The following is a 25645-nucleotide window of genomic DNA, read 5'->3' on the forward strand; positions in this document are numbered from 1 at the left end:
GGTGGCCATTTTATCACCGGAAAGATTAGCCTCCAGGATGGAACCTAGGTAGGTAATTTCATCTTTACGTGTGATAACATTGTCACCCACTCTAACCAAGAAGCCATTTGCCTTGCTGAGATTACTAATAGAGCCAAAGAGAATGGATTCAGTTTTTCCCAGGTGTAAAGATAGTTTGTTATCAGCGAGCCAGGTGCAGATTCTACCGAGTTCAGAGCTGAGGGCATTTTCAACCTGCAGTTTGTCCCTGTCCGAGACCAGCAGTGCTGAGTCATCTGCGAACAGGAACAAGTTGCAGTCACAGGCTGAAGTCATGTCGTTTACATATATTAGGAACAGTAGAGGCCCTAGTATGCTTCCTTGTGGAACGCCACAGCTCACTGGGAGGGGGGGGGACAGTATATACCTCTTGCGCCATCACCAGTTCATACTGAACACCCCCAACTCTGTCCGTTTGGTCTCAGGGGCCACAAAACCCCTTATTTGATACACGAGTAAGCCTTACAGAGCCATGAGGCCCATAGGACAGGAGCCTATCTCCTGTTTCCGTAGCGTGGCTACACCCCCTGGACATGACGCTATGTCGCAGGGATTTACCCCCAATCCAACCCTTGATGCTGAGTGTCAAGCAGGGAGGCAGGCATTTTTCAGAGTCTTTGGTATGACCCGGCCAGGTATCGAACCTCGACCTCCCAGTCTCAGGGCGGACACTCAAACCACAAGGCTTCTATCTTCATAAGTTAACTACTTTACTTGCTATGGCTCGAATGCTAGTCTAGACATAATGCTTTTAGGAGTATTGAAGGGTGCTGCTGCTGAATACAAATTTACTCAAATCCAGTCCAAATTTCATTCTGACCCCTCCACGAAAAGGCTTAATCAAAAGAGGTAGTCTTCCTGGGGTTTAACAGGGAATGGGTCCAGTCCAGTCCTCCCCCAAAAAAGGATATCGTTTTCGTTTTCATTTTTCATTTCATTTTCAATTTTCAATTCATCATTCTGATTAATTGAAAATGGAGGACCTTTATGTAAACAATTCTGCTGGTTTTATCCTCTTAGGCCTACCAGATGTTGTATTGACCTGTACTTTCCTTGAACAGTTTAGTCTACTTATTCTGCAAACTATTTTCAATCAATCTATATAGTTTTTTATTTTATTTCACTTTTTGGTAGCTCAAAATAGGCCCTAATTATTAACATTTGGTCAGGTGAGAGGCAGCTGTACAGAATTTCTGACCTAGAATGAATAGTAGGCCTATATACAATACAATGTGTCAGGGACATTATATAAAATAGCTCAAAGCTCTAGTGCTGGTTGCTTAGGTTAGAACCCGCTGCTGTGGTGTCCGATTTTAACTTAAACCAGGATGCCTAGGCTAGACTTCTGCCCTCTGCCTTGAGCTTGAATTCCTGTTCTGTTCTTTGACTATATAGAAGTATCTATTTGTACGTCTCTAATTGTTTTGATGAATTGAACATGGTGGACCCTCTTGTAAACAAGTGTAATGCTTAATTGGGTCGTCCACTCACAGTTAACAGTCTTTGTATGCTTGAGTTTGTGCTTGAAATGTACTGTAATTCTGCAAACTGTTAATAAATATTTCAATCAATCAATCAATCAATCAATCAATCAGACCTCTATTAGCCTATATATCATCTGACTATTGCTCGTCACGATGACTGAGCCAATAAGATCTATCCATATATGGGTTTAGCTCTGGTCCATAGCCTTCTACTGCTTCTACGAATCGAGGCTATGGACCAGAGCTAATATGGGTTCTAACTTCTGATATCAGCACTAGGTCAACCCGGACCAAATATAAGGATTGTCATACAGTGGGGGTGTACTTGTACTGTACTGTACTGTACAGTATGTAACTGTGTAACATTTACACAGTACTAGATTATAGATATGTCATATGTCATATAACTAGGACGTCGGGAGATCAGACAGATACATATGACAATGACAATTAATTATATGTATCGTATCCGTCAAAAATAGAGATTCAGATTCCTTATCAGTGTAAATAATAACTCTCTCCTATGAATGGCTGGCGATGTGATCCTTGTCGCTGAATGGCCAGTCACAGCCTCACCCTCGCCACCTGTTCCATTCAAGAAATATGAGACCAAAAAGACATTTGGAATTTGGATCAAAACGGTGTCGTCTCTCCTGACTCTCCATTTCACACAACTGTAGGAAAGTTTATTTGTATACAGAAGTTAAAAGAAAAAAGAAAATAAACCGATAAAAAGTGTAAGGAAGTAATTATTACACTATTTACGTTCACCCGCACAAGCAGATGGTGCAGTCCACTTTTTTGGCACGCACTCGCGATGCCATGGCTCGGAGGTACGGTGCAGCTAGTTTGGTCGCCAAGCAACCATCAAGCAACCACTGACAAGCGTATTTGCGCCCCAAATTAACCAATCATAGTGCGACTATGCCTTCAGACTATAGGAACTAGAGATTCTCATGCGCTAAGCCCAGCATTCTCGAAGGACTCTTCCCATGTATCTTATCGCATATTGATAGAGGTTTTATGTGGTCCAGTCTTCTGGATTGTCAGGTGTCTTAACTTCTACTCATCCCATTGATCTGACTCTGAACTTATCTCCAGTGACAATATGCTGCGTTTGAGGCCGCTGCTCTGCCAGTCTTGGAGAAGAGGGTAGGTTACTAGGTAGTTTCACATGAGCTAACACGAGACTCACTCTGCCCCTACTACCTACCACTGACTTTACTAAATGTCACTTGCAGCAGTGTCTCCATTTGACTGTTCCTTTGTAATTATGTGATTGTTGAATAAAGGTGCATCTGGAGTCACAAGTACAATAGGTGTGTATTCAACATCCAGTTTAAAAAAAACAGCTGTCCATTTATGCATAACTGTGTAATTGCAGCAGATACCTTTTTCGTTGACTAGTTAAGTCAAGCCTTTCCAACCAGTCTCTTTTTATTGAAAAATTATCAAATAAATGCGTGCACATTTGACACACTGGCATGACTGCCTAACAGTTCACATATTAAGGGATCATACACACTGACAAAGTGCAGTCATGTTAACTTCTTATTATAATCAAAAGTACATATCAATGTATCAATTTGTGAAACGTATGGAAGATAGTTATTTAGGTAAACTTTTACTTTGGGAAGTGCTGTCACTTTCTGCATGGAGTTTAGCCCCATTTTGCCTTTGGTCTAGCACCTGTAATAACATTTTTTTTCCCTCATGTTTATTGTCTTTTTCTCATGGTGGCCCTGATACAAAATCAAAATGCCTTCATGTGATCTTGATGCAGATGTGAAGAATGTTCCTATACGTGTGTTTGTCAGTGGGAGATTTGGGGGGTATGACTATCTTTCCACAATACAGGGCTAGCTGTTGCACCCCAGCCACTGTCAAAACAGTGACCTTCAGAACGTTTAGACTTTAGTAGTTAATAATATATGAAGAGTGTGAATGCACCAGAGTGGACATGTTGTAACTTCCCAGGAAAGATTACCAGTCAGAGAATTAAATGACATACAAAATCAAGAAATAGCGCACCAAGGCCTGATTGATGCCTTGTATAATTTATTCACATAACTATAACAAACGCCTTTCTTTCTTTTACAACAGTGTAGATCAAGCTGTAACACCAGTCATGAATGATACAAACATACCAAGAACTGAGTCTTAATTAAATACTGAGTCATAATACATTTTTGAAGAATGTAACTGTCTCCCTTTCCTTTCCTAAAAGATTCATGTGTGGTTATCTCAAGTTACTCATTACCATGAAGACTCATGTGGCAAGCCATCGCTACAAAAACAAACAGCCAAAATTTCAGGACTGCAGTAAACTGATTCGGTCTAGAACCTGTGGTCTAGACCGAATGAGGTCAACATCCTCCTTTGGACAAGAATTTCATGGCCACTGAAATCTGGTTTGGGTCAAAGGTACCGGTTGAACCATACTAATGACCTGCTACCTGGTGTGGTGTGCTTCAGACAGTGAAAGGAAGCAAACTGAATGAGCCTGGTATCACATTTTATGGGATTAAATTGTGTTTTATCTTCTTTGAAATAACAAAACAGGAGATAAATATAATGTTGGGCGGGAACCCCTTTTGGTGTTTTAAACATTATGTTATAATTTAGCTATTGAAAAATAGCAGATCTACAAGCTCATAGCGCGCCACTCGGTGGCGCGCTATGAGCTATGAGTGGCGAGCTTGTAGGTCTGCTATTTTTGAAAAATCGTGAAAATATTTATTTCAGAAAACTGGAGGATTTAGAAGATTTTTTTTTTTAATTTCGAGGTCAGGCCTGAATGGGTTTAAATAAATGTTTCAACCTGGGAACGTCTTCTCTTCTTAAATTAAAGCCTTTGAATAATTATGTAAGTCCTGCTTTGTCTTGTCTGTCTGTTTAGTTTCAAGACCTTTCCCTGTGCGGCTGTTGAGGTGAAGAACGAACCAATCCTGGGGTTCGAGGAGGGCAGTCCAGAGAGAGCAGAACTGCTGAAGGTTAGATTAGAACAGCTGCTCAAAATATCACATTAAGTCAAACGGCACACAAAGTAGCAAACATTATGACAATTATTACTTTCTCTCTCTCTCAAAAACTGTACTACGCTTGACACTGTCATATTCAAGTTCTATGAATGAATTTCCATAGGGCTGCAAAATAGTCTCTCCATGTTTAGCGTTCATTGAACGTTTTATTAGCACATCATAACACTTGTCTGAAATTTCTTTATTAGGAACAATCCCTTGAGATGAACCATCTCGTTTTCAAGGGGGTCCGCCCGCGATTCACAAAATACACTTCATACATAAAGACACTTTTTTACAGACAGTTCAACCAGACAAAACAAGACAAGACAAAACAATACAATTCATAGATAAACAAAAAACAAACAAGAAACAAAACAAAAAAAAAGAAAACTGCAACAAAACAACATTTCACATAACATGGACATAACGTAGACATAACACATGGATTGTTGCATCATGGATCTTGGTGTTGAGCTAACCATGTCCATAGCTAAATATTCCCTCCTTCTCGTTATGATAATGATTGATTGCCAGTAATTAATCCACTCTCACACACTATATCTTTGCAGGTGCAATGGTGCATGTTCCTGACTCCTGTACAGAGTGTACTGTAGATTGTAGAGTGTAGAGAGACTGTTTAAATGTTTGCTGAATTACTGGATGTTTTCCACAGGCCTTGGAGGACCTGAAAGGGAAAACAGAGGAGATACCATGTGTGGTCGGAGATGAGCATGTGTGGACCAAAGACATCAGATACCAGCTATGTGTGAGTAGAGTCAACTCTAGTTCCATATGGAACCTCTCCCTCCAGCTATGTGAGATGAGCTACAGAGTGGCCTGAGGTTCCATATGGAACCTCTCCCTCCGGCTATGTGAGATGAGCTACATAGTGGCCTGAGGTTCCATATGGAACCTCTCCCTCCGGCTATGTGAGATGAGCTACATAGTGGCCTGAGGTTCCATATGGAACCTCTCCCTCCGGCTATGTGAGATGAGCTACATAGTGGCCTGAGGTTCCATATGGAACCTCTCCCTCCGGCTATGGGAGATGAGCTACATAGTGGCCTGAGGTTCCATATGGAACCTCTCCCTCCAGCTATGTGAGATGAGCTACATAGTGGCCTGAGGTTCCATATGGAACCTCTCCCTCCGGCTATGGGAGATGAGCTACAGAGTGGCCTGAGGCTCCATATGGAACCTCTCCCTCCGGCTATGGGAGATGAGCTACAGAGTGGCCTGAGGTTCCATATGGAACCTCTCCCTCCGGCTATGGGAGATGAGCTACAGAGTGGCCTGAGGTTCCATATGGAACCTCTCCCTCCGGCTATGGGAGATGAGCTACAGAGTGGCCTGAGGTTCCATATGGAATCTCTCCCTCCGGCTATGGGAGATGAGCTACAGAGTGGCCTGAGGTTCCATATGGAACCTCTCCCTCCGGCTATGGGAGATGAGCTACAGAGTGGCCTGAGGTTCCATATGGAATCTCTCCCTCCAGCTATGGGAGATGAGCTACAGAGTGGCCTGAGGTTCCATATGGAATCTCTCCCTCCAGCTATGTGAGATGAGCTACAGAGTGGCCTGAGGTTCCATATGGAACCTCTCCCTCCGGCTATGGGAGATGAGCTACATAGTAGGGTTTAATATTTTCCCGGATTTGGCTCATTTTAATTCCCGGGAATTTGCGGACCTTTTCCCGGGCTCCCGCGGGAATTCCCGTCAGAAAAAAAAGAAAAAAAGTGCCCACCAAAATGCATTTATATGTATAGATACTTCATATGTTCAATAGAATAGTGACATTTTTTGGTTTAAAACGTGTTATTTGAACGAAATATGAACATATAGCCTACAATAAAAGTATTAAATTAAAATATTAATAATGTTATAGGCCTACTACGCTATTCAGAAAAAGGGACACAGGAGTTTGCACTAATGTGACTGTCGAAGCACGGGGAAAAAACGACCTCACGTCTTTCACATAGATACCTTAGCCATGGTCTTTCATAGCCTGGCTTGGCCAGCCTCATAGCGGGGATTCACTGAAGATATGCGGGGAGGAAACATCAGTGAACCCTCGCTATGAGTCTGGCCGCGCCAGGCTAGGTCTTTCACCCTTTGAGCATGCAGTGGGTCCCCTTCTCCGCTGCAGAGAATGTGATCATCCCGCTTTGTACTTTATGAAAAGTCCGATTGGGTGTTAAATTAGCCAGCACGTCCAGTGCACAGCACACTGATTATTAGAGAGCGAGAGAGAGAGAGAGGGAGAGGGAGAGGGAGAGAGACGCTGCGTGCTGGTGGTTATTATAAAACAAATTGTAGCCTACTCATCTTTGTTTGTGTTCCGTTTCACGTTATTGCTGCACACATGCAGGCAAAAGCAAAAAGGGGTTTAGAAGTGACAATGTCCATCACAGAGAAAGGAAACTCCTCGCTCCGTCCGTAACACACAATTCTCACAGAGTGACTGATTAGGCTAATGATTGACAGGTGCAGCAGCTTTGGGAGCGTGCCTGAAGATGTCTGTCAGACATTCATATTTTGCTAAAGTGTATATAAACTCTGTAGGCCTATCTGATTAATTGCGGGAGGATGCAGGATTCGTGGGGTCCCACTGATTTCATCTTGACCGGCCGGCGGCCGTGCCTGCCCGCCCGCAGGTAGGCTATTTAAATACCGCCCGCGCCGCCAACATTTACGTTGGGTCCCGCTGGCTCCAGTTCCCGTTGCAGGCTTGCAGCCCTCGAGTGTAATCCATAATTCCATATAAATATCATCAAACATGTTTGAAAATGATGGGAGGGTTCAGATTAGACATTTGATCACTCCTAGATAAGGGGAAAGAACGCGCACTGTGTGAAAACTCCTTTTAGTGTAATTTCCCTACAAGAAAAAAAAAACTCTGGGACAACGGGTCCCGAAGAAATTTCCGGGCGGGAAATTGCGTGCCCTATTCCCGGGAGGCCCGAAATCCCGGGATCCCGGCATTAAACCCTACTACATAGTGGCCTGAGGTTCCATATGGAACCTCTCCCTCCGGCTATGTGATTGATTGATTGATTGAAGAATTTATTAACAGTTTGCAGAATTACAGTACATTTCAAGCACAAACTCAATACAAAGGCTGTTAACTGTGAGTGGACGACCCAATTAAGCATTACACTTGTTTCCAATAGGGTCCACCATGTTCAAATCATCAAAACATTTAGAGACGTACAAATAGACACTTCTATAGACAGAACAGGAATTCATCATAAAGGAGGTAAAAAGGGAAAAGAGATATATACAGTGAGGGGGAAAAAAAAGGGGGGGGCGGGGGGGGGGGGGGGATTCAGATTTTACGGGGGCCAGTTTCGAATTGCAGCCATCCGTAGGTGCCCTTTGAGAGCGGTTTTGAAGGAGTCAAGGGATTCGCATGTCTTAATGACAGTTGGTAGGGCGTTCCACATTTTGGTGGCATAGGAGCGAAAAGAATTTAGTCCCTTGTTTGTGCCGAATCTGGGTTGTACATGGTTCGTTGCACTCGTTGCACTCGTTGCACTCGTTGCACTCCCTCTGGTGTTGTGGGTGTGAGATGAGCTACATAGTGGCCTGAGGTTCCATATGCCTAAATCAACACCATGTACGGTAATCTGAGTCAACTATTGCCTCATCATGTGGTGGGAAAATATGGAGAATTGGGAGGCAGACACTTTCACCATACAAAGTTGCTATTTGAATATACAGAATGATGTGTTTGCTAAAATGGGGCCTGCACATTGGTGCACATTATCTCTATCGTGATCAAGACGGATCTGTCCGATATTCCATCCTTATTGGCTAAGATTGGGCATCTAAAGTTTGCATGATCGGCTCATTTTGAACAAAATGCCTCAAATCATGAACGTAGCATCCGATTGCTGTATAACTTTGCACGAACATTCCCCACTAGGCAGAGGAACAAATGCCACCCTTTTCACATTGTCCTATTATAACACCACCAGGAGGCTGTTCCGAACATTGCCGGCACACCATATCTGTCCTGGCGGAGACCTGTGCTCCGAGGCGCACTTCTTCTAGTTTTTATCAGCTGTCTGTGTGTTATCTTGTTTATGATGATAAGATTAAATAGGTGCTGTATATTCTAATTTAATTGCTCCCATTTACGTTTGCTTTCCTTTTCTTTGTTTTCTCCTTTCAAAGCCTTTCAATCACTCGCATAAGGTGGCCAAGTTCTGCTATGCTGACAAGGTAAGTTGCTATTTAAGAAGATTTGTTTATATTGTATCTTTGAAACCTACTGCAGTTACATTTTCTATCCTTTTGCTAGGTTTTATTATCAGAACTTGACTGTATGTGGGTTAAAGGTAAACAAACAACATTGTAAGTGCTTATAATAAGTTGTTATTGTTCTCATATAAAAGCTTACTTAGTTAGTTAGTTATTATAGTATCATTACAGCCAGTGAGTTCCAAACAGAGTTCCAGCATGGGATAAATATTTTCTCTTGGAAGTGTTCAACATCACACCATAACATTCTCAAACCTTTAACAAACTTGATAAATAAAACCAAAAAGAAGATCTCAAAGCAAAGCAAAGCAAAGTTCTTTGTTTACCCAGGGTGAATGGACTAAGCTCGAGATGCTTGTTTACAGCCAGACCCTGCTCATAGAACATTTCATGGTAGGGGTTCAATGCCTTGCTCAAGGGCACTTCAGCGGTGGTAATTTTAACGTGCCGGTCCGGGGATTCGAACTGGTGACCTTCCGATAACAAGACCGCTCCGCAAACCGTTCGGCCACCGCTGCCCGCTGCCCAACCGCTCACTGTCTCATATTTACACAATGTATAAGCCTTCTGTCCACTAATCCTTCCCTCTCATTTCAATGTGACGGACACAGGAGCTGCTCAACAAGGCCATCTTGGCCTCCGTGGCAGCGCGGAGAGAGTGGGACATGAGGCCCGTCCAGGACAGAGCACAGATCTTCTTCAAAGCTGCTGATGTCATCAGTGGGCCCAAGAGAGCTGAGATCCTAGCAAAGACCATGATTGGACAGGTAGATTGACATTTATTATAACATTTAAAATGACTTGGAGAGGACCTTTTTCTTCATTGTAACTTTACTGAGAATGCCAGGCTATATTGCTGATAATATGCACATCAGCCCAGCAGATGCTTTCAGTGTGTCCTACCTTTCAGTGTGTCCTACCTTTGGTTTCCAGGGTAAAACGGTAGTGCAGGCAGAGATCGATGCTGCTCCAGAGTTGATTGACTTCTTCAGGTTCAACGCCAAGCACGCCATCGAGCTGGAAGGCACGCAGCCATTAGATACTCCGGGGGTCACAAACACAGCTCTCTATCGTGGACTGGAGGTAGGAAGGAACTGTGCATGTGCAGCGTTTACCTTGGGGAGGTAGGAAGGAACTGTGCATGTGCAGCGTTTACCTTGGGGAGGTAGGAAGGAACTGTGCATGTGCAGCGTTTACCTTGGGGAGGTAGGAAGGAACTGTGCATGTGCAGCGTTTACCTTGGGGACGAGCACACTTTCTTTCTTTCTCACCTTTATTTATACTCGGAATACAGTTGAGGGCAAGGCCTCATTTTCAATGACATTACAATACATGAAATACAGTCACAAGATAATACATCAAACAACATTATAAATCAGGGTAAATTACAAAGGAACTTTACACAGAACAACCATCAGTAAAATAAATCAATTGAAGCAGGAGCAATCACGGTGAAACATGTTCTGGAGCATTCCTTTGAACTGACCGAAGGATGGCAGGGAGCTCAGTGTGACCGACTAGTCACCACCCAGGGCAAGGAAGGACACAAGACAGGGCAGCTTCCTTAAGTTGACCTTTTTATTCCTCCATGTGCAAGGAATAACACAACATATGACACTTTACACAGGAAAGCAGATAGCTCCCCACTGTCCGGACAGAAGCTCTTCCCTGAGTGTTTGTGGAGCTGACTGATTTATCCTGTTGTGCGCAGCCACACCCAGCTCTGAGTCCAGTTCTAGTTTGACTCAGGCCAGGTGTGACTGCTTAACTCAGTCATCCTCCCTCTCACACTCAGTTTTAAGGAGTGTTCACACTTGGAGTTCATTCCATGAAGTTGGGCCATTGACAGAAAAAGCGGTCTTGCCCAACTCTGTCTGGGCCTGAGGGACCTTGAGACTTAAGAAATCACTAGAGCGGGTCTGATAGGTGCTATTGTTCAGTTCCATCATGGAACAAATATAGTCAGGGAGCATCCCAGCAATGGCTTTATATAAAAATAGGTGCCAATGCTTATCTGGCCTCTCGGTCAGAGAGGATCAACCTGAGTTCTCATAAAGTGCACAGTGGTGGGTACCATAACTATCACTAGTAGTCCACCGCACACTGAGATGCATCACTACAGTTGCAAAGCTTCTGAAACAACACCTTGGCAAAACAAAAATATTGTTTTCCTATGGTACCGCGCCTAGTGTGACTTCCTTGCGCTCCTCACTTGTGCTGTGTGTCACGTTTTTCTAGCCGTTTTAGACACACATAAAAGTTTAAATTGTCTCACATTTTCAGCACCAGTCACTCAAATGCTCATCATGTTGAATGATGTTAACCAAGTACAGCAGTACTGTAGCGTTGGCAGCCTTATTACCGCTAACCGCTTTCTTTCCCCCAACATCATCCAGGCTGTTCCTTACTTCCACCCATTGTGGGTCCTTTTTCATACAATGGTCATAACATAATAAGAACACTGACCAAGACCCAAATTAGGTTGACACATTAATTGCACATAATGAGCAGGATTTGGTGGGCAGGTATTTTGAGTGCGGAACATAAACTGTTGTGAATTTTCCTCATGCAGTCTAAATTTTGCATTTGTTTGTTGTTGAGGGTTTTAGTTTTGTTTTCTTCTTGTTATTTCCTCCTCTAGGGGTTTGTAGCTGCTGTTTCTCCTTTTAATTTCACAGCTATTGGTGGAAATCTGGCAGGCACCCCCGCTATCATGGTAAGTTAAAAGGTTATGGATTCAGTATTTTCTCAAATTACTTCAACCTGTCCCTTCCACTTTCAACCTGGCATCCCTATTTTGGGCATGCCATTATTGAAATGTATTGGGTTTTATTTTTTTTAAATCATGTTCAAAAAGATCTACAAGCTCACTATGCATTGCATCGTATTGTGCGCTTGTAGATTGTATTTTAGGGCTAGTATTGTATCATTCTTTAATCAGTTGAGTGGATTTAACCCATTCTGGGCGGGAACCCCTTTTGGTGTTTTAAGCATTATGTTATGCTTTAGCTATTGAAAAATAGCAGATCTACAAGCTCATAGCGCGGCACTGAGTGCCGCGCTACGAGCTTGTAGGTCTGCTATTTTAGAAAAATCATGAAAATGTGGCGCAAATCTTTGAATATATATTTTTTCAGAGCGAACGTTTTTAACTCAAAACTTTGCTTCTGGGGAGGGGGGTCCCTGGAACAACATAATATTTTCAGATGGGGTCGGTGGCCAATTACATATCATTTTTGGGGTCCTTGACATGAAATATTGAGCACCACTGATACAGAAACATTATTATTATTTCAGAAAACTGTCAGAATTTAGATTTTTCCATTTTTTTTAAATTTCGACGTCAGGTCTAAATGGGTCAATTTGTTTAAACTGTGGTCCTTTTTCGCAGGGTAACGTAGTGCTGTGGAAGCCCAGCGACACGGCCATGTCAGCTAGCTATGCTGTCTACAAGGTCCTGCGGGACTGTGGCCTTCCTCCCAACATCATACAGTTTGTCCCGGCTGATGGACCCGTGTTTGGAGACACCGTCACCGCCTCGAAGGACCTGGCGGGCATCAACTTCACTGGCAGCGTCCCGTATGGCCATTTGCACTTCCCAGTTCCTCTAACCAAGTCCCTGTAACACATTATAAACTTTGCCAGGACCTTATTCAAGTGTATTCTTAAGCCATTTTGGGGCGGGAACCCCTTCTGGTGTTAGCATTATGTTATGCTTTAGCTATTGAAAAATAGCAGATCTACAAGCTCATAGGTCTACGAGCTTGTAGGTCTGCTATTTTTGAAAACTCAAAGAACGACTGACATAGAAACATAGCTTTTTCAGAAAAGTGTCAGGATGTAGAAGACATTTTTAGAATCTGATCTCAGGTCAAAATGGGTTAAATGTATAGGCAGCAGGCACGCAGTGATGTTAGCAGTTATTCTATGTGTGCGTTGCTTGTCCTTGACCAATTCACTGGTTGATACCATGGATTATGGCTAATGTAAAGTCTTTACTTTTACTTTATAAGTTTGTGGTGTGTCTGTTGGTGTATGAAAGTTAAACTCTAATTTCTAGATGTATCCATCAAAAATAGTGCAAATATGTTTAGACCACTATCACTACTAAAATTGCTTTGTCAACATTGTCTACCATTTATTACGAATTGTATTATTATTGTCACTGTTGTTTCGATGTGAAGGGTTTTTTTATTCTTCTGTTCAGGACATTCAAACGGCTATGGAAACAAGTAGCTCAGAACCTGGACATCTATAAGAACTTTCCCCGTGTAGGAGGAGGTGAGTTGTACTTACGTCACTCTCCAACACCGCATTACATGCACATTTTCCACATTAATTGGATTATTCAACTCTGTAGGAGCCAATATGGGTGTTTTGATTTCCTTTTGATTATTACTACTTATATGGTGGTGGTGTCGTTGCACCGCCAGGCCACTAGAGGGCAGTTGAATCATTGGTGGTGGGCTGGGCACGTCACCTATCTACTCATTGATAAAATAGGACCGCAAGAGATGCGACAGTTCTTACCGTCGTCGTCAGCTATCGCTACCACCGTCACTGAATGATTGAAAGAATATAGGAACTTTAGAAACACAACCGCAGGAATTAGGACAATACACAAACAGTAGACACACGGGTGCATTTGTTTGGGTGTATTATTATTATGCAATGCAAACGATACGAGTGCTGCTGCTGTCAAGGAACCAGGCTGGAGGCGAGGCGAGCGCGTCAAGAAATACCTTTTGGTGAGTCCAAACGCCACCGTGACTCAACTGAACGAGGCATTGGGCCAAATTTAGTTTAGCCACAACAAACTCACACGAGTTGAACGAAAAAATTACAAAAAATGAATGCGTCACCAATCGCGATGTAAGCGTTTGCTATTTGTCGTATTGTCAAACAACGACAATGTGGGCTCAAGTGTTTTAACAAGAACGTTCGTCTCCTTTTAGAGTGTGGCGGGAAGAACTTCCACTTTGTTCACTCTTCTGCGGACATTGAGAGCGTGGTGATGGGAACCATCCGCTCGGCATTCGAGTACGGAGGCCAGAAGTGCTCGGCCTGCTCCAGGTTGTATGTACCTGACAGCAAGTGGCCGCAGATCAAAGAGCAGCTACTGGCCATCCACAGACAGATCAAAGTGGGAGATGTAAGTGGAGAATGTATCACAGCTAATGAACCGTTAGTGAATTAATATTATACCATTATACCATTACCAACTCCACGGTTGACCTTCACCTGAGTAGAACATGATGGTTTACATTGCTTTAACCTTCAAACCAGCATTGTTTTACAGCTTATTTATTTATCTTCTGTTAATTAGCTATTACTGGGTCATACCAAAGACTCTAAAAATGGGACCCAGTGCCAGGGTTGGATTGGGGGTAAGTCCCTGCGACATATACTAGTGTCATGTCCAGGGGGTGTACTTGTACATCAAGCTGCCTCACGCTACAGAAACAGGAGATAGGCTCCTGCCCTGTGGGCCTCATGGCTCTGCAAGGCTACTTACTTATATTACTGTTACTTATATATAATAATGTGACTATTAGAAAACTATGTAGCTCAGTGTTCTGTGATGGTATTTAGCTTCATCTGCTGTTCCTTTATTCTAAACTATGTAGCTCAGTGTTCTGTGATGGTATTTAGCTTCATCTGCTGTTCCTTTATTCTGCTTCTTCAGCCCGTGGAAGACTTCAGCACTTTCTTCTCAGCTGTGATTGATGACAAGGTACAGTATTGATTAGTCATAAATTAATGTGACTAAATTTGACTTAGGGACTGCCATTGGAATTTTTTTAATTTTCGTTTTTTCATGTCATGTGAAAGCAGGGAATCATAGCTTCAAATTGACATATTGGTTGTTCAGTTTGACCCACCAGTTTTGGAGATATGGCTTATAGAGTGATGTCTTGCAGAAAACAGCGAGTTGAGAAAACGGGCTTGAAATGTTCACTTCTGTGGTCTCTAACATTACACCTAGCTACATGTTTAAGCATTTATTTCATATTTACGTCGATTTCAGCTCTGACACTTATTTCAGACATGCTCTAGTATGTGAAGAGTCTGCCTGTGCTATTAACTCATTTTTGAAAAAAAAACTAAAAATAAACGTTTTTCTCCTCTGGTCACGACTATCATCACCCTGAGCGCTAACTGCTCACTCAGGCACTGTATCAATTCAATGGCGACCAGGTATCAGGGAACTATTTATGATGAATTCCTGTTCTGTTCTTTGACTATATAGAAGTGTCTATTTGTACGTCTCTAAATGTGTTGATGAATTGAACATGGTGGACCCTCTTGTAAACAAGTGTAATGCTTAATTGGGTAGTCCACTCACAGTTAACAGTCTTTGTATTGAGCTTTGTGCTTGAAATGTACTGTAATTCTGCAAACTGTTAATAAATATTTCAATCAATCAAACTATTAGTTAGGGTGGGTACGTTTCACGGATGTGAAAATGTACAGTTAGCCAAAAATAAACAAAAACACCCCAAAGGATTATCATATCTGTAGTAAGCACATTTTCCACTATTACTACGACTAAATGCCTTCATTCCTTTACCCCCTCTAGTCCTTTGCCCGTATAAAGAAGTATCTTGATCACGCCAAGTCCTCCCCTAACCTGACGGTCATCGCTGGGGGAAACTGTGACGATAAGAAAGGCTACTTTGTGGAGCCCACCATCATTGAGTCCAAAGACCCACAGGATCCCATCATGTGTGAGGTACTGTATATTCATTGTCTTGCCATTTTTTGAGCGCTTACCATTTACTAAATTACTTTAGACTACAACTCAGTTGTTATAGTTTAACAAGACATTGTGTTAGAACGCAGGCCGGGTGCATGGATGATTTAACCAAGCATTAGGTGAATATTTCCAACTCAAACGCTAATAAAAAATGAATGAATGAATGAACTGGTTATCAATGAATGTTTCTCTCTCCAAACACCTCGGTAGGAGGGAGGCTCTTCTCTCCTCGTCATCAACAAGTCTACTCGCTAAATGTAAATTCACCGGACAATTACCGTGTTCAGTCACACACGGTTTGAGCCTAATCGGACATTACCCAGACTTAAAGGACAACTTTAGTTTTTTTCAACCAAGGTTCATGTTTTAGGTTGTTATTAGAGAAAGTAAAAGGTGAGTGTAATTTTTTTTCATTTGCTGCTTTCTTTCATTTTAGGGATTTTAGCTGTTTTTTGACAGGGGGCGGGGGCATTCGAGCACGGGGCTAAATATGTATTTCTTTACAAAATGTTATAGCGATTTATTTTTTTATTCTTTACTCTAGTCCTACTAGACCCCAAGAAATTACATTTGGCCACAAAAGATCACGGGATCTACTGAATGTGTCAAACTGAGATTGAGCCTATGACACACAGTGTGGCTTCCCCCCAGTAGGCTACATTCACATTCAGTAGATCCTGTGATCTTCTGTGGCCAGATGTAATTTCTTGGAGTCAAGTAGGACTATAGTAAATAATAAAAAATAAATCGCTATAACATTTTGTAAAGAAATACATATTTAGCCCCATGCTCGAATGCCCCCGCCCCCTGTCAAAAACAGCTAAAATCCCTAAAACGAAAGAAAGCAGCAAATGAAAGAAAATCTTTTACTTTCTCTCATAACAACCTAAAACATGAACCTTGGTTGAAAAAAACTAAAGTTGTCCTTTAACTCAAGGGTCCTGCCAGCATAAGATACCACTGAGCCCGGAATGTTGCGGTCATACTGTACATACACACAGCCCTCCATTTAATGTCTGGAAAACTTCCATAATACAGTGCATGTGTGAAAGTGACTTATTTACACAAAAATTGTAATGTATTTTATGGCCTTGCAAACCTTGTCTCATAAGGACTCTTTTCAGTATTAGCGACTTTAAGCAACGACGGATACGGCAGTCGGCTACGGCGACCGTAAATGGATCAGCGCATCGATACATAAACCTGCTTGAAATGGATCAGCGCATCGATACATAAACCTGCTTGAAATGGATCAGTGCATCGATACATAAACCTGCTTGAAATGGATCAGCGCATCGATACATAAACCTGCTTGAAATGGATCAGTGCTCAATACATAAACCTGCTTGAAATGGATCAGTGCTCGACACATAAACCTGCTCTCCGTCGCAGCCCTTTCTACTACGGCAGAACATACACTTCCACGTAGTGTCTACAACGCCATGGCATAAGTTACCATGTTTATTGAAATTATAACTGTCATACATTTACACCGATTGCTCCATCACCTCTCTTATGCTGTGTAATGTGTCGGCATGCTATGAATGAAGAAATAACACTAATACCATATGTCATATTAACCATGTTTATTAAAACGGTTTTAGAATAACACAGATTGCTCCAGCACCTTCCTCTTTCCATTTTAAAGTATTTTATTGAATTTCCACAAGTTACAAGGTATCACAGTACATAAATACTTGGAATTACATATAAAAACAGGCTGCTTGTCATCATATAAATACATATCATATCAAAATGACATACATGTCATAAAAACAAAACATTCAGTATACACATTTAGGGTTAGCAAGTGCGAACAAATAGCACCATTTCCTTTGGTGCCATCCGCTCGCACTAAACAACACCCAATTAAGCAATATCGGCAAGTTAGCTGACGCGCGACGGGGTGTTTTAAAAATAATAATAATAATAATGTGTTTATGTTTGACACATGCTGCATGGACGCGTCACCATGGCAACCAATGTCGCCTGAGGCTGTTTGCTTAATGATTTTGACAGCTACGCCGTGGGGCGGGCGTCATAGCCGCAGTACTTCCGCGTAGCGGAGCCGTCCTGAAAACAGTCGTTGCTTAAAGTCCCTATAATAATATATATAATAATATAATTGCTGCAGAGGCTACTTTTTGACATCACTTTATCTTTTCTAGGAAATCTTCGGGCCCGTTCTGTCAGTCTACGTTTACCCTGAGAAGAACTACAAGGAGGTGCTTCACCTGATCGACAACACCTCCCCGTACGCCCTGACAGGAGCCGTGTTTTCTCAGGACCAGTAAGACGTGTTTTTGTCTAACTGCATTCCCCCAAGATTAAGTATTTGTTTTGTAATATTTACTTAAAGGACAACTTTCGTTTTTTTCGGTTGTTATTAGAGAAATTAAAAGATGAGTGTTATTTTTTTTTCATTTGCTGCTTTCTTTCGTTTTAGGGATTTTAGCTGTTTTTGACAGGGGGCGGGGGCATTCGAGCATGGGGCTAAATATGTATTCTTTTACAACATTTTATAGCGATTTATTTTTTTATTATTTACTATATTCCTAATTAACCCCAGGAAATTTCATCTGGCCACAAAACATCACGAGATCTACTGAATGTGTCAAACTGACTTATTGAGCCTATGACACACAGTGTGGCTTCCCCACAGTAGGCTACCTTCACATTCAGTAGATCCTGTGATTTATTTGTGGCCAGTTGTAATTTCCTGGGGTTTATTAGGACTATAGTAAAGAAATCTCCATAATATTTTGTAAAAAAATACATATTTAGCACCATGCTCGAATGCCCCCGCCCCCCTGTAAAAAACAGCTAAAATCCCTAAAACGAAAGAAAGCAGCAAATGAAAAAATAATAACACTCATCTTTTACTTTCTCTAATAACAACCTAAAACATGAACCTTGGTTGAAAAAAACTAAAGTTGTCCTTTAAGTATTAAGTAACTATCACAAAGCCTGCATGAAGGACACATTTGTGACACAGTTGAACATTATAAAATAAAATGGCACTTTTAAACAAATGTATTGGACGATAAACAATTTAATTGAAAATAAACGAAACAAGAAAGCAATGCTTCTGATATCTTTGAACATTATGGAATTGACGTCACTTCATTTGTTGTTCTGTTACAGGACTGTCATTGACGAGGCAGCCAAGACCTTAAGAAATGCTGCAGGAAACTATTATGTGAACGACAAATCTACTGGCTCTGTTGTTGCTCAGCAGCCATTTGGGGGCGCCAGAGCTTCAGGTACGAATGCTGATCATTCTGGGATATGTCCTTCCATGTCATGCCAATAGGGTGAGGGATAATGAAAGACCTCTGTTCAATCATATTTAGCCATTGTCAGTGATGTAAATAGGTTTTCAATGTAATGAGTCCCAGGATGCAGGGATGGTCTTTTAGAAATGAGTCCCACTTCAACCACGTTAGGAGTTTTTTTTTTCTTTTTCTTTTTTACAAATTGCAGCATTTAACTCCTATTTCATTTTATATGGTTATAATGTGGTTATATTCATGTAGAAAACCGAAGAATAAATTATTATTATACCGGTAACTAAAGCTAGCAAAAAAAACCTAGAATAATAAGGCTCAATAATACATATTTCATATTTTGGCTTTACATGCTGAGTACAGTAGTGCATCCCGTGGATGCAGAGGTCGTTGTTTTATTGCGTCCCTTAACTATAAACTGCGTTTTGGGATGCAAAATGCACCCTATTTTAATCTCTGCATTATTACTATTATCCCAAATGAAAAACTGGCCTGATTTTTTTCAATCTGAAATCTGATAGCACCACACACTACAGGATAATCGGAGCGGGGCAGAGCAAATATCAAACATTCTTGATGTTGCTCGGGCCGATCCCGATCGCGCTTTGAGCGGTCGGGCACCCCCCGAGCGTCAAAAATGCCCGATTATCGGCTAGTGTAAGGCCACCTTTAGTCATACACACACACTGTAGGCACATACATAAATGATGCTCTCTGTTTTAAGTCTTATTTCCAATAGAATACATTTAGAAAATCCACATTTGATGTTTTGAGGCTGATCTTTGGTGGTGAACTATGTATTACAGCCCGTGAGACAGATCTAAGAGCGTTAAATATGTGGCCTGGTTATTTTATTTGTATTGTCATCCACTGTTGAGGAAACTCAATTTCACAATTTTCGGAACAGCTGTATTGTATGTGATAATATACACATCCCTGAAACTCGCTGCTCACAAGAAGGCCACATCAGACATGTCAAATGAATATGAAAACAGCAGAAAATGACTAAAGACAGGAAGTGGGGGCATCAAGTGTGGAATAATCTCATCCTTGTAGCTATTTTGTGGTCCAGTGTGGCTCAACATGTCGCCATTCCAATCATGGCCTCACTTTAATGTCTTCTACATCCTGACAGTTTTCTGAAAAAGCTATGTTTCTATGTCAGTCGTTCTTCAAAAATAGCAGACCTACAAGCTCGTAGCGCGCTATGAGCTTGTAGATCTGCTATTTTTCAATAGCTAAAGCATAACGTAATGCTAACACCAAAAGGGGTTCCCGCCCAAAATGGGTTAAATAAACACACTTGTTCTCTATACCATAACAAGCTTTGGATAAAGTGTCCTCTAAAAGTCCTCTAAATGTGTTAATAATATTAATATATGTTGTTGCCCATCTGACCGAATTAATTTCTCTAAACCATGACCCTTCTTCTCTGCTAGGAACCAATGACAAACCTGGAGGTCCCCACTACGTTTTGAGGTGGACCTCGCCACAGATGGTCAAACAGACTCACGTCCCCCTCACAGAATGGAAGTACCCCTACATGGGCTGAGGAGATGTTAACGCGGTACTATTAACTTCGGCCAAACCTTCTCCCTCCATCCATATCTGTCCTGAGACCTCCATCCCCCCCAACCCAGCTCCCAAGCTGAGGACATGACAGTGTCTCTCTACCCTGTCCCGTAATGATGACATGACAGTGTCTCTCTACCCTGTCCCGTAATGATGACATTACAGTGTCTCTCTACCCTGTCCCGCAATGATGACATGACAGTGTCTCTCTACCCTATCCCGTAATGATGACATGACAGTGTCTCTCTACCCTGTCCCGTAATGATGACATGACAGTGTCTCTCTACCCTGTCCCGTAATGATGACATGACAGTGTCTCTCTACCCTGTCCCGTAATGATGACATGACAGTGTCTCTCTACCCTGTCCCGTAATGATGACATGACAGTGTCTCTCTACCCTGTCCCGTAATGATGACATGACAGTGTCTCTCTACCCTGTCCCGTAATGATGACATGACAGTGTCTCTCTACCCTGTCCCGCAATGATGACATGACAGTGTCTCTCTACCCTGTCCCGTAATGATGACATGACAGTGTCTCTCTACCCTGTCCCGTAATGATGACATGACAGTGTCTCTCTACCCTGTCCCGCAATGATGACATGACAGTGTCTCTCTACCCTGTCCCGTAATGATGACATGACAGTGTCTCTCTACCCTGTCCCGTAATGATGACATGACAGTGTCTCTCTACCCTGTCCCGTAATGAGGACATGACAGTGTCTCTCTACCCTGTCCCGTAATGAGGACATGACAGTGTCTCTCTACCCTGTCCCGTAATGAGGACATGACAGTGTCTCTCTACCCTGTCCCGTAATGATGACATGACAGTCTCTCTCTACCCTGTCCCGTAATGATGACATGACAGTGTCTCTCTACCCTGTCCCGTAATGAGGACATGACAGTGTCTCTCTCTACCCTGTCCCGTAATGATGACATGACAGTGTCTCTCTACCCTGTCCCGTAATGATGACATGACAGTGTCTCTCTACCCTGTCCCGTAATGAGGACATGACAGTGTCTCTCTACCCTGTCCCGCAATGAAGCTTGCACTGAACCAAGATGGAAATGTTAAAGGACCACTTCACCACTTTTCAACATCTCTTCATATAATTGGTCCTCACTAATGTTCATGATAAAACACCACCATTTTTTCCAACTCAGTCTGTGTCTCATAGGAGGGCTTTGGGCAGTTCGGACACCCGTCCACCAGTGACATCATCATTAGGCAGATTTTTTTTAAACATATAAAATATATTTAGATTTGTATTATCGTGAGAACGATGGCTTCAACTTTTGCATTGCAACTTTTCAGGAAAAGAAAGCCTGCCGTTTCTATTAGCTTGGATTCACCATCGATGATGTCACTGGTGGACGGGTTTCTGAACTGCCCACAGCCTTTCTATGAGACACAGACTACAGAGTAGGAAAAAATGGTGGTATTTTATCATGAACATTAGTTAGGACCAATTATAGGAAGAGAAGTTGAAAAGTGGTGAAGTGGTCCTTTAAGAATGTAATTTTAGCTTTTGAAAATGGGAAGGCAGTGCAATAATGCTCCCTGTGTGGTACTGTTTGTCCCATGGGTGGTACTGGGTGGTACTGTTTGTCCCATAATGCTGCTTGAGTCACAGGAGAGTCGTTCAGGCCGTCCTCCTGCAGTCCATCGCAGCGTAACGTCCTAATACAGTGTGTAAGTACCGGGTGTGTGAAGTTACATTGTATGTTGTGTCCACCTTAGGGCATGTCTGCTCTATTCATCTGAGTCTGGCATTTTCAAGGTGTTCTCACCACAAGCTCATAAAGGTAAAAAGAAATCTATCAAAATGGGACTTTTCTGTTAGTGAGTGAAGTTGATTTTTACAATTTACTTTAATTTACTTATACAGTTTAGGTTGTTATTATCTGAGCTGAACTAAATGTTATATTTTGTCAGTAGTGCACACAAACTACTTGTGGCAATGTTACATCACATTCTGATTGTAGTTCTAATTACAATAACTTAAATCATATCCTTTTTGGTGCTAATACAAAGATAATTTATTGGTGTGTATTGGACAAGCCATAATGCAAGAATTGTATGTTTGCTCTTGTACTGTGTATTAGTTTAAATTTCTCAATGAAATTCCCATCCCTTTTTGAGTTTCTGGAGAAAACGTGATTATCACACCTAACACGTAATAAAACACAAATGTGTCAAATGCTATTTGTAACTTACCTTTGGTTTGAACATCTTGCATTGATAGCTTGGGTGGGGTTTACTATACTTAAGGATTATTCAGCATCCGTTCTATTGACAACCCAACTACACTACATGGTTGACTAAACTTTCTGATGTTCTGTGTGTCCTCCTGTGTTATAAACTGCCCATTCGCTATTTGATGCAAATGCTATTTGGCCATAGTCTGTTACTGTGAAGCTGACTTGAAGGCTGATACCTGATACCTATTGGTTATACTGTGCTTTATTTGCTTTGCCAGATGATCAACATCACACGTCATTTCACTTCTGGGAAATCGTCATAGTGTATCGTTTTAAAAAGTGAGGGGAATATATTTTCTTAAAGGCATTTTATATTTAAATTTTTGATTCTGCATTCAGCAAATGCAGCGGGTTTTACTGTATTCACAATGTGCCTGTATTGATTAAAAAACAAACAAATTTGTAACAATGAAATTATCATGAATTTAACTATATTTGCCTGTTTGTAACAGCATTGTAATTTTTTTGAATGACAATGCTGAATCAACATAGTCTTTTCCCCCTGTTATTTTTATGGTCTCACTGCATGGGAACCAGTGCTGTGAGAACATGGAGGCTGTCAAAGTACAAAGGAGAGGTTTACAACGTTTACAACTACTTGTCAGGATGTAAGCTAGTGTTTGATGGCACCTCCATATTGACTGACACACACACTCCACTGACACACACACACACACACACTCCACGGCACACTCCTGTCATCTTTATCTCGTGGAGATGACGACACCTGACCTGATACCATGTGGTGTTCTTGCTTACTGTAAATCTCTGGATTAACCCATTTTGACCTGAGATCAGATTCTAAAAATGTCTTCTACATCCTGACAAAGCTATGTTTCTATGTCAGTCGTTCTTCGATTTTTCAAAAATAGCAGACCTACAAGCTCGTAGCGCGCCACTCTATGAGCTTGTAGATCTGCTATTTTTCAATAGCTAAAGCATAACATAATGCTAACACCAAAAGGGGTTCCCAAGGATGGGTTAAGAGCGTCTGCTATATGCCTAAATTGTAAATTGATAACAAGCATTGTGAAATATTGTGGAGTGAGAGTCACACCTCATTGGGGCCCATGCTTAATATGATCAAGCATGCAGAATATGGACTGCAGATGAGAACAGATGAGCAGAAGAGTCACACCTCATTGGGGCCCATGCTTAATATGATCAAGCATGCAGAATATGGACTGCAGAGACAATAGGAATATAAGGCTTTCACAATCGACAGGGGGTCACGATGGTATAACTTTCTTTCAAGTTGTCTCAAGCATTATGAAGTCCTTCCATTGTTATAGGCCATGCTGGGAGCATCCCTTTGCACAATATTATAATACATAAAGAGACGGAATGCATTGTTATGTATAATGAATGGACCAAAACTATAGGCTGGCATGAGGCATACTCCAAATACCTCTCTCACCATTTCAATCCTATGATTATTGGGGTGTGATGCTGCCCCGTTGTTGTTGGCTACAGAAAACACTCCACACTAATTCAACGGTCGGATATCCAACTGTTTACTGTCAGACATGGAAGCCTCAATTTCTGCTTTGCTGCCATATTGACGTTGAAATGTTAAGCTGCTTTTGACCATATGGCCATACTTACAAGCCATAAAAAGCAAACGCAGAGGGATTGGGGGGAGCTCCGAAATGGGACGCACACTTCTTAACTGACAGAGCTGAATGGTGCAAGTGTGAGAAAGCTCAGGTCGGCTTGGGGCTTTCCGGAGGCGCCCGTGGGTGTCTATGTGGGTGTCTTTGTACTCCAGTCCAAACAGCAGCTGGACTATTCACTTTGAACAATGTTTACTCAATAGATCAAATTCCCTGCTCTCTCCTGCCACCATTCCCTGCTCTCTCCTGCCACCATTCTCCTGCTCCTCTCCCTGCTCTCTCCTGCCACCATTCTCCCGCCTAAAACCTTGGAACCATTCACTCCACTATTAATGTTAGAGGTTGATAAATAGCTGAAACAAACAACCTTTATGTTTTCACTGAGTAGGCTTGCCTGATTGATTGATTGAAATATGTATTAACAGTTTGCAGAATTACAGTACATTTCAAGCACAAACTCAATACAAAGGCTGTTAACTGTGAGTGGACGACCCAATTAAGCATTACACTTGTTTACAAGAGGGTCCACCATGTTCAATTCATCAAAACATTTAGAGATGTACAAATAGACACTTCTATATAGACAAAGAACAGAACAGGAATTCATCATAATGGAGGTAAAAAGGGAAAAGAAACATACAGTGAGGGAAAAGGTGGGGGTGGGGGTGGGGGGGATTCAGATTTTACGGGGGCCAGTTTCGAATTGCAGCCGTCCGTAGGTGCCCTACCCCCATCAAGGCTGCTATACCTCACGCATCATAAATGCATGCCTCACACCGGTGACCTGTCATCACCTGATGCTTGTGAATTAGTCTGACAGTCTATTGATGATGTTGAGATGCAAACTGGAATGAATATTCTGCAAAAATAGATTGGACTGTTGGGTGTCAAAAAGAAGACCATATTTCTTTCAAGTTTTAACAACATTTTAGTTTTATTTTACTTTCATGTTCTAGGGCCTAGGCTATCAAGATGCCATATCAATGTGATATATCAAATTGATCATTCAAAATGGGCCTACATTGGTCATGTGCCAAGAATAGGCTATACTTTACAATGCAAAACAACATTCATTCAGCAGGCTCATGCATGCTGTATAAGAACAGTAGTAATAATAGCCTCAGGCTATAACGTATTAAGGGAACAAAATAATTGGAAAGTAGATATAGGCTACTATACAACATGGTAGGGCATTAAGCAACTAGTCGACTAGTAAATCCACTTGTCGACCTTGTTGGTACTAGTTGACTAGTTGATAAGAAGATCCCCCGATTTTGTAGGCCTCAAGATCAGGTAGATTATAGTTATAGTCACCATGTACACAGTTTTTCAATGTAAAAAAAAA

At 41.8% G+C, this 25645-nt stretch overlaps 1 protein-coding gene across 1 annotated transcript; it reads left to right on the forward strand.

Moving 5' to 3' along the window:
- Positions 1–2486: 2486 nt before the first annotated feature.
- On the forward strand, positions 2487–20650 carry aldh4a1 (aldehyde dehydrogenase 4 family, member A1). The gene is made up of 15 exons (XM_079509961.1): positions 2487–2675; positions 4423–4516; positions 5220–5312; positions 8723–8770; positions 9421–9576; positions 9743–9892; positions 11451–11525; positions 12201–12388; positions 13017–13090; positions 13765–13961; positions 14496–14543; positions 15390–15542; positions 17735–17856; positions 18711–18829; positions 20293–20650. Exons 1-15 carry the CDS (start codon positions 2632–2634, stop codon positions 20403–20405), a joined length of 1674 nt encoding a protein of 557 aa, XP_079366087.1. The 5' UTR covers positions 2487–2631; the 3' UTR covers positions 20406–20650.
- Positions 20651–25645: the final 4995 nt, after the last annotated feature.

Source organism: Electrona antarctica, assembly GCF_951216825.1.
Source record: "Electrona antarctica genome assembly, chromosome: 9".
In the NCBI taxonomy this organism is placed as follows: Eukaryota; Metazoa; Chordata; class Actinopteri; order Myctophiformes; family Myctophidae; genus Electrona; species Electrona antarctica.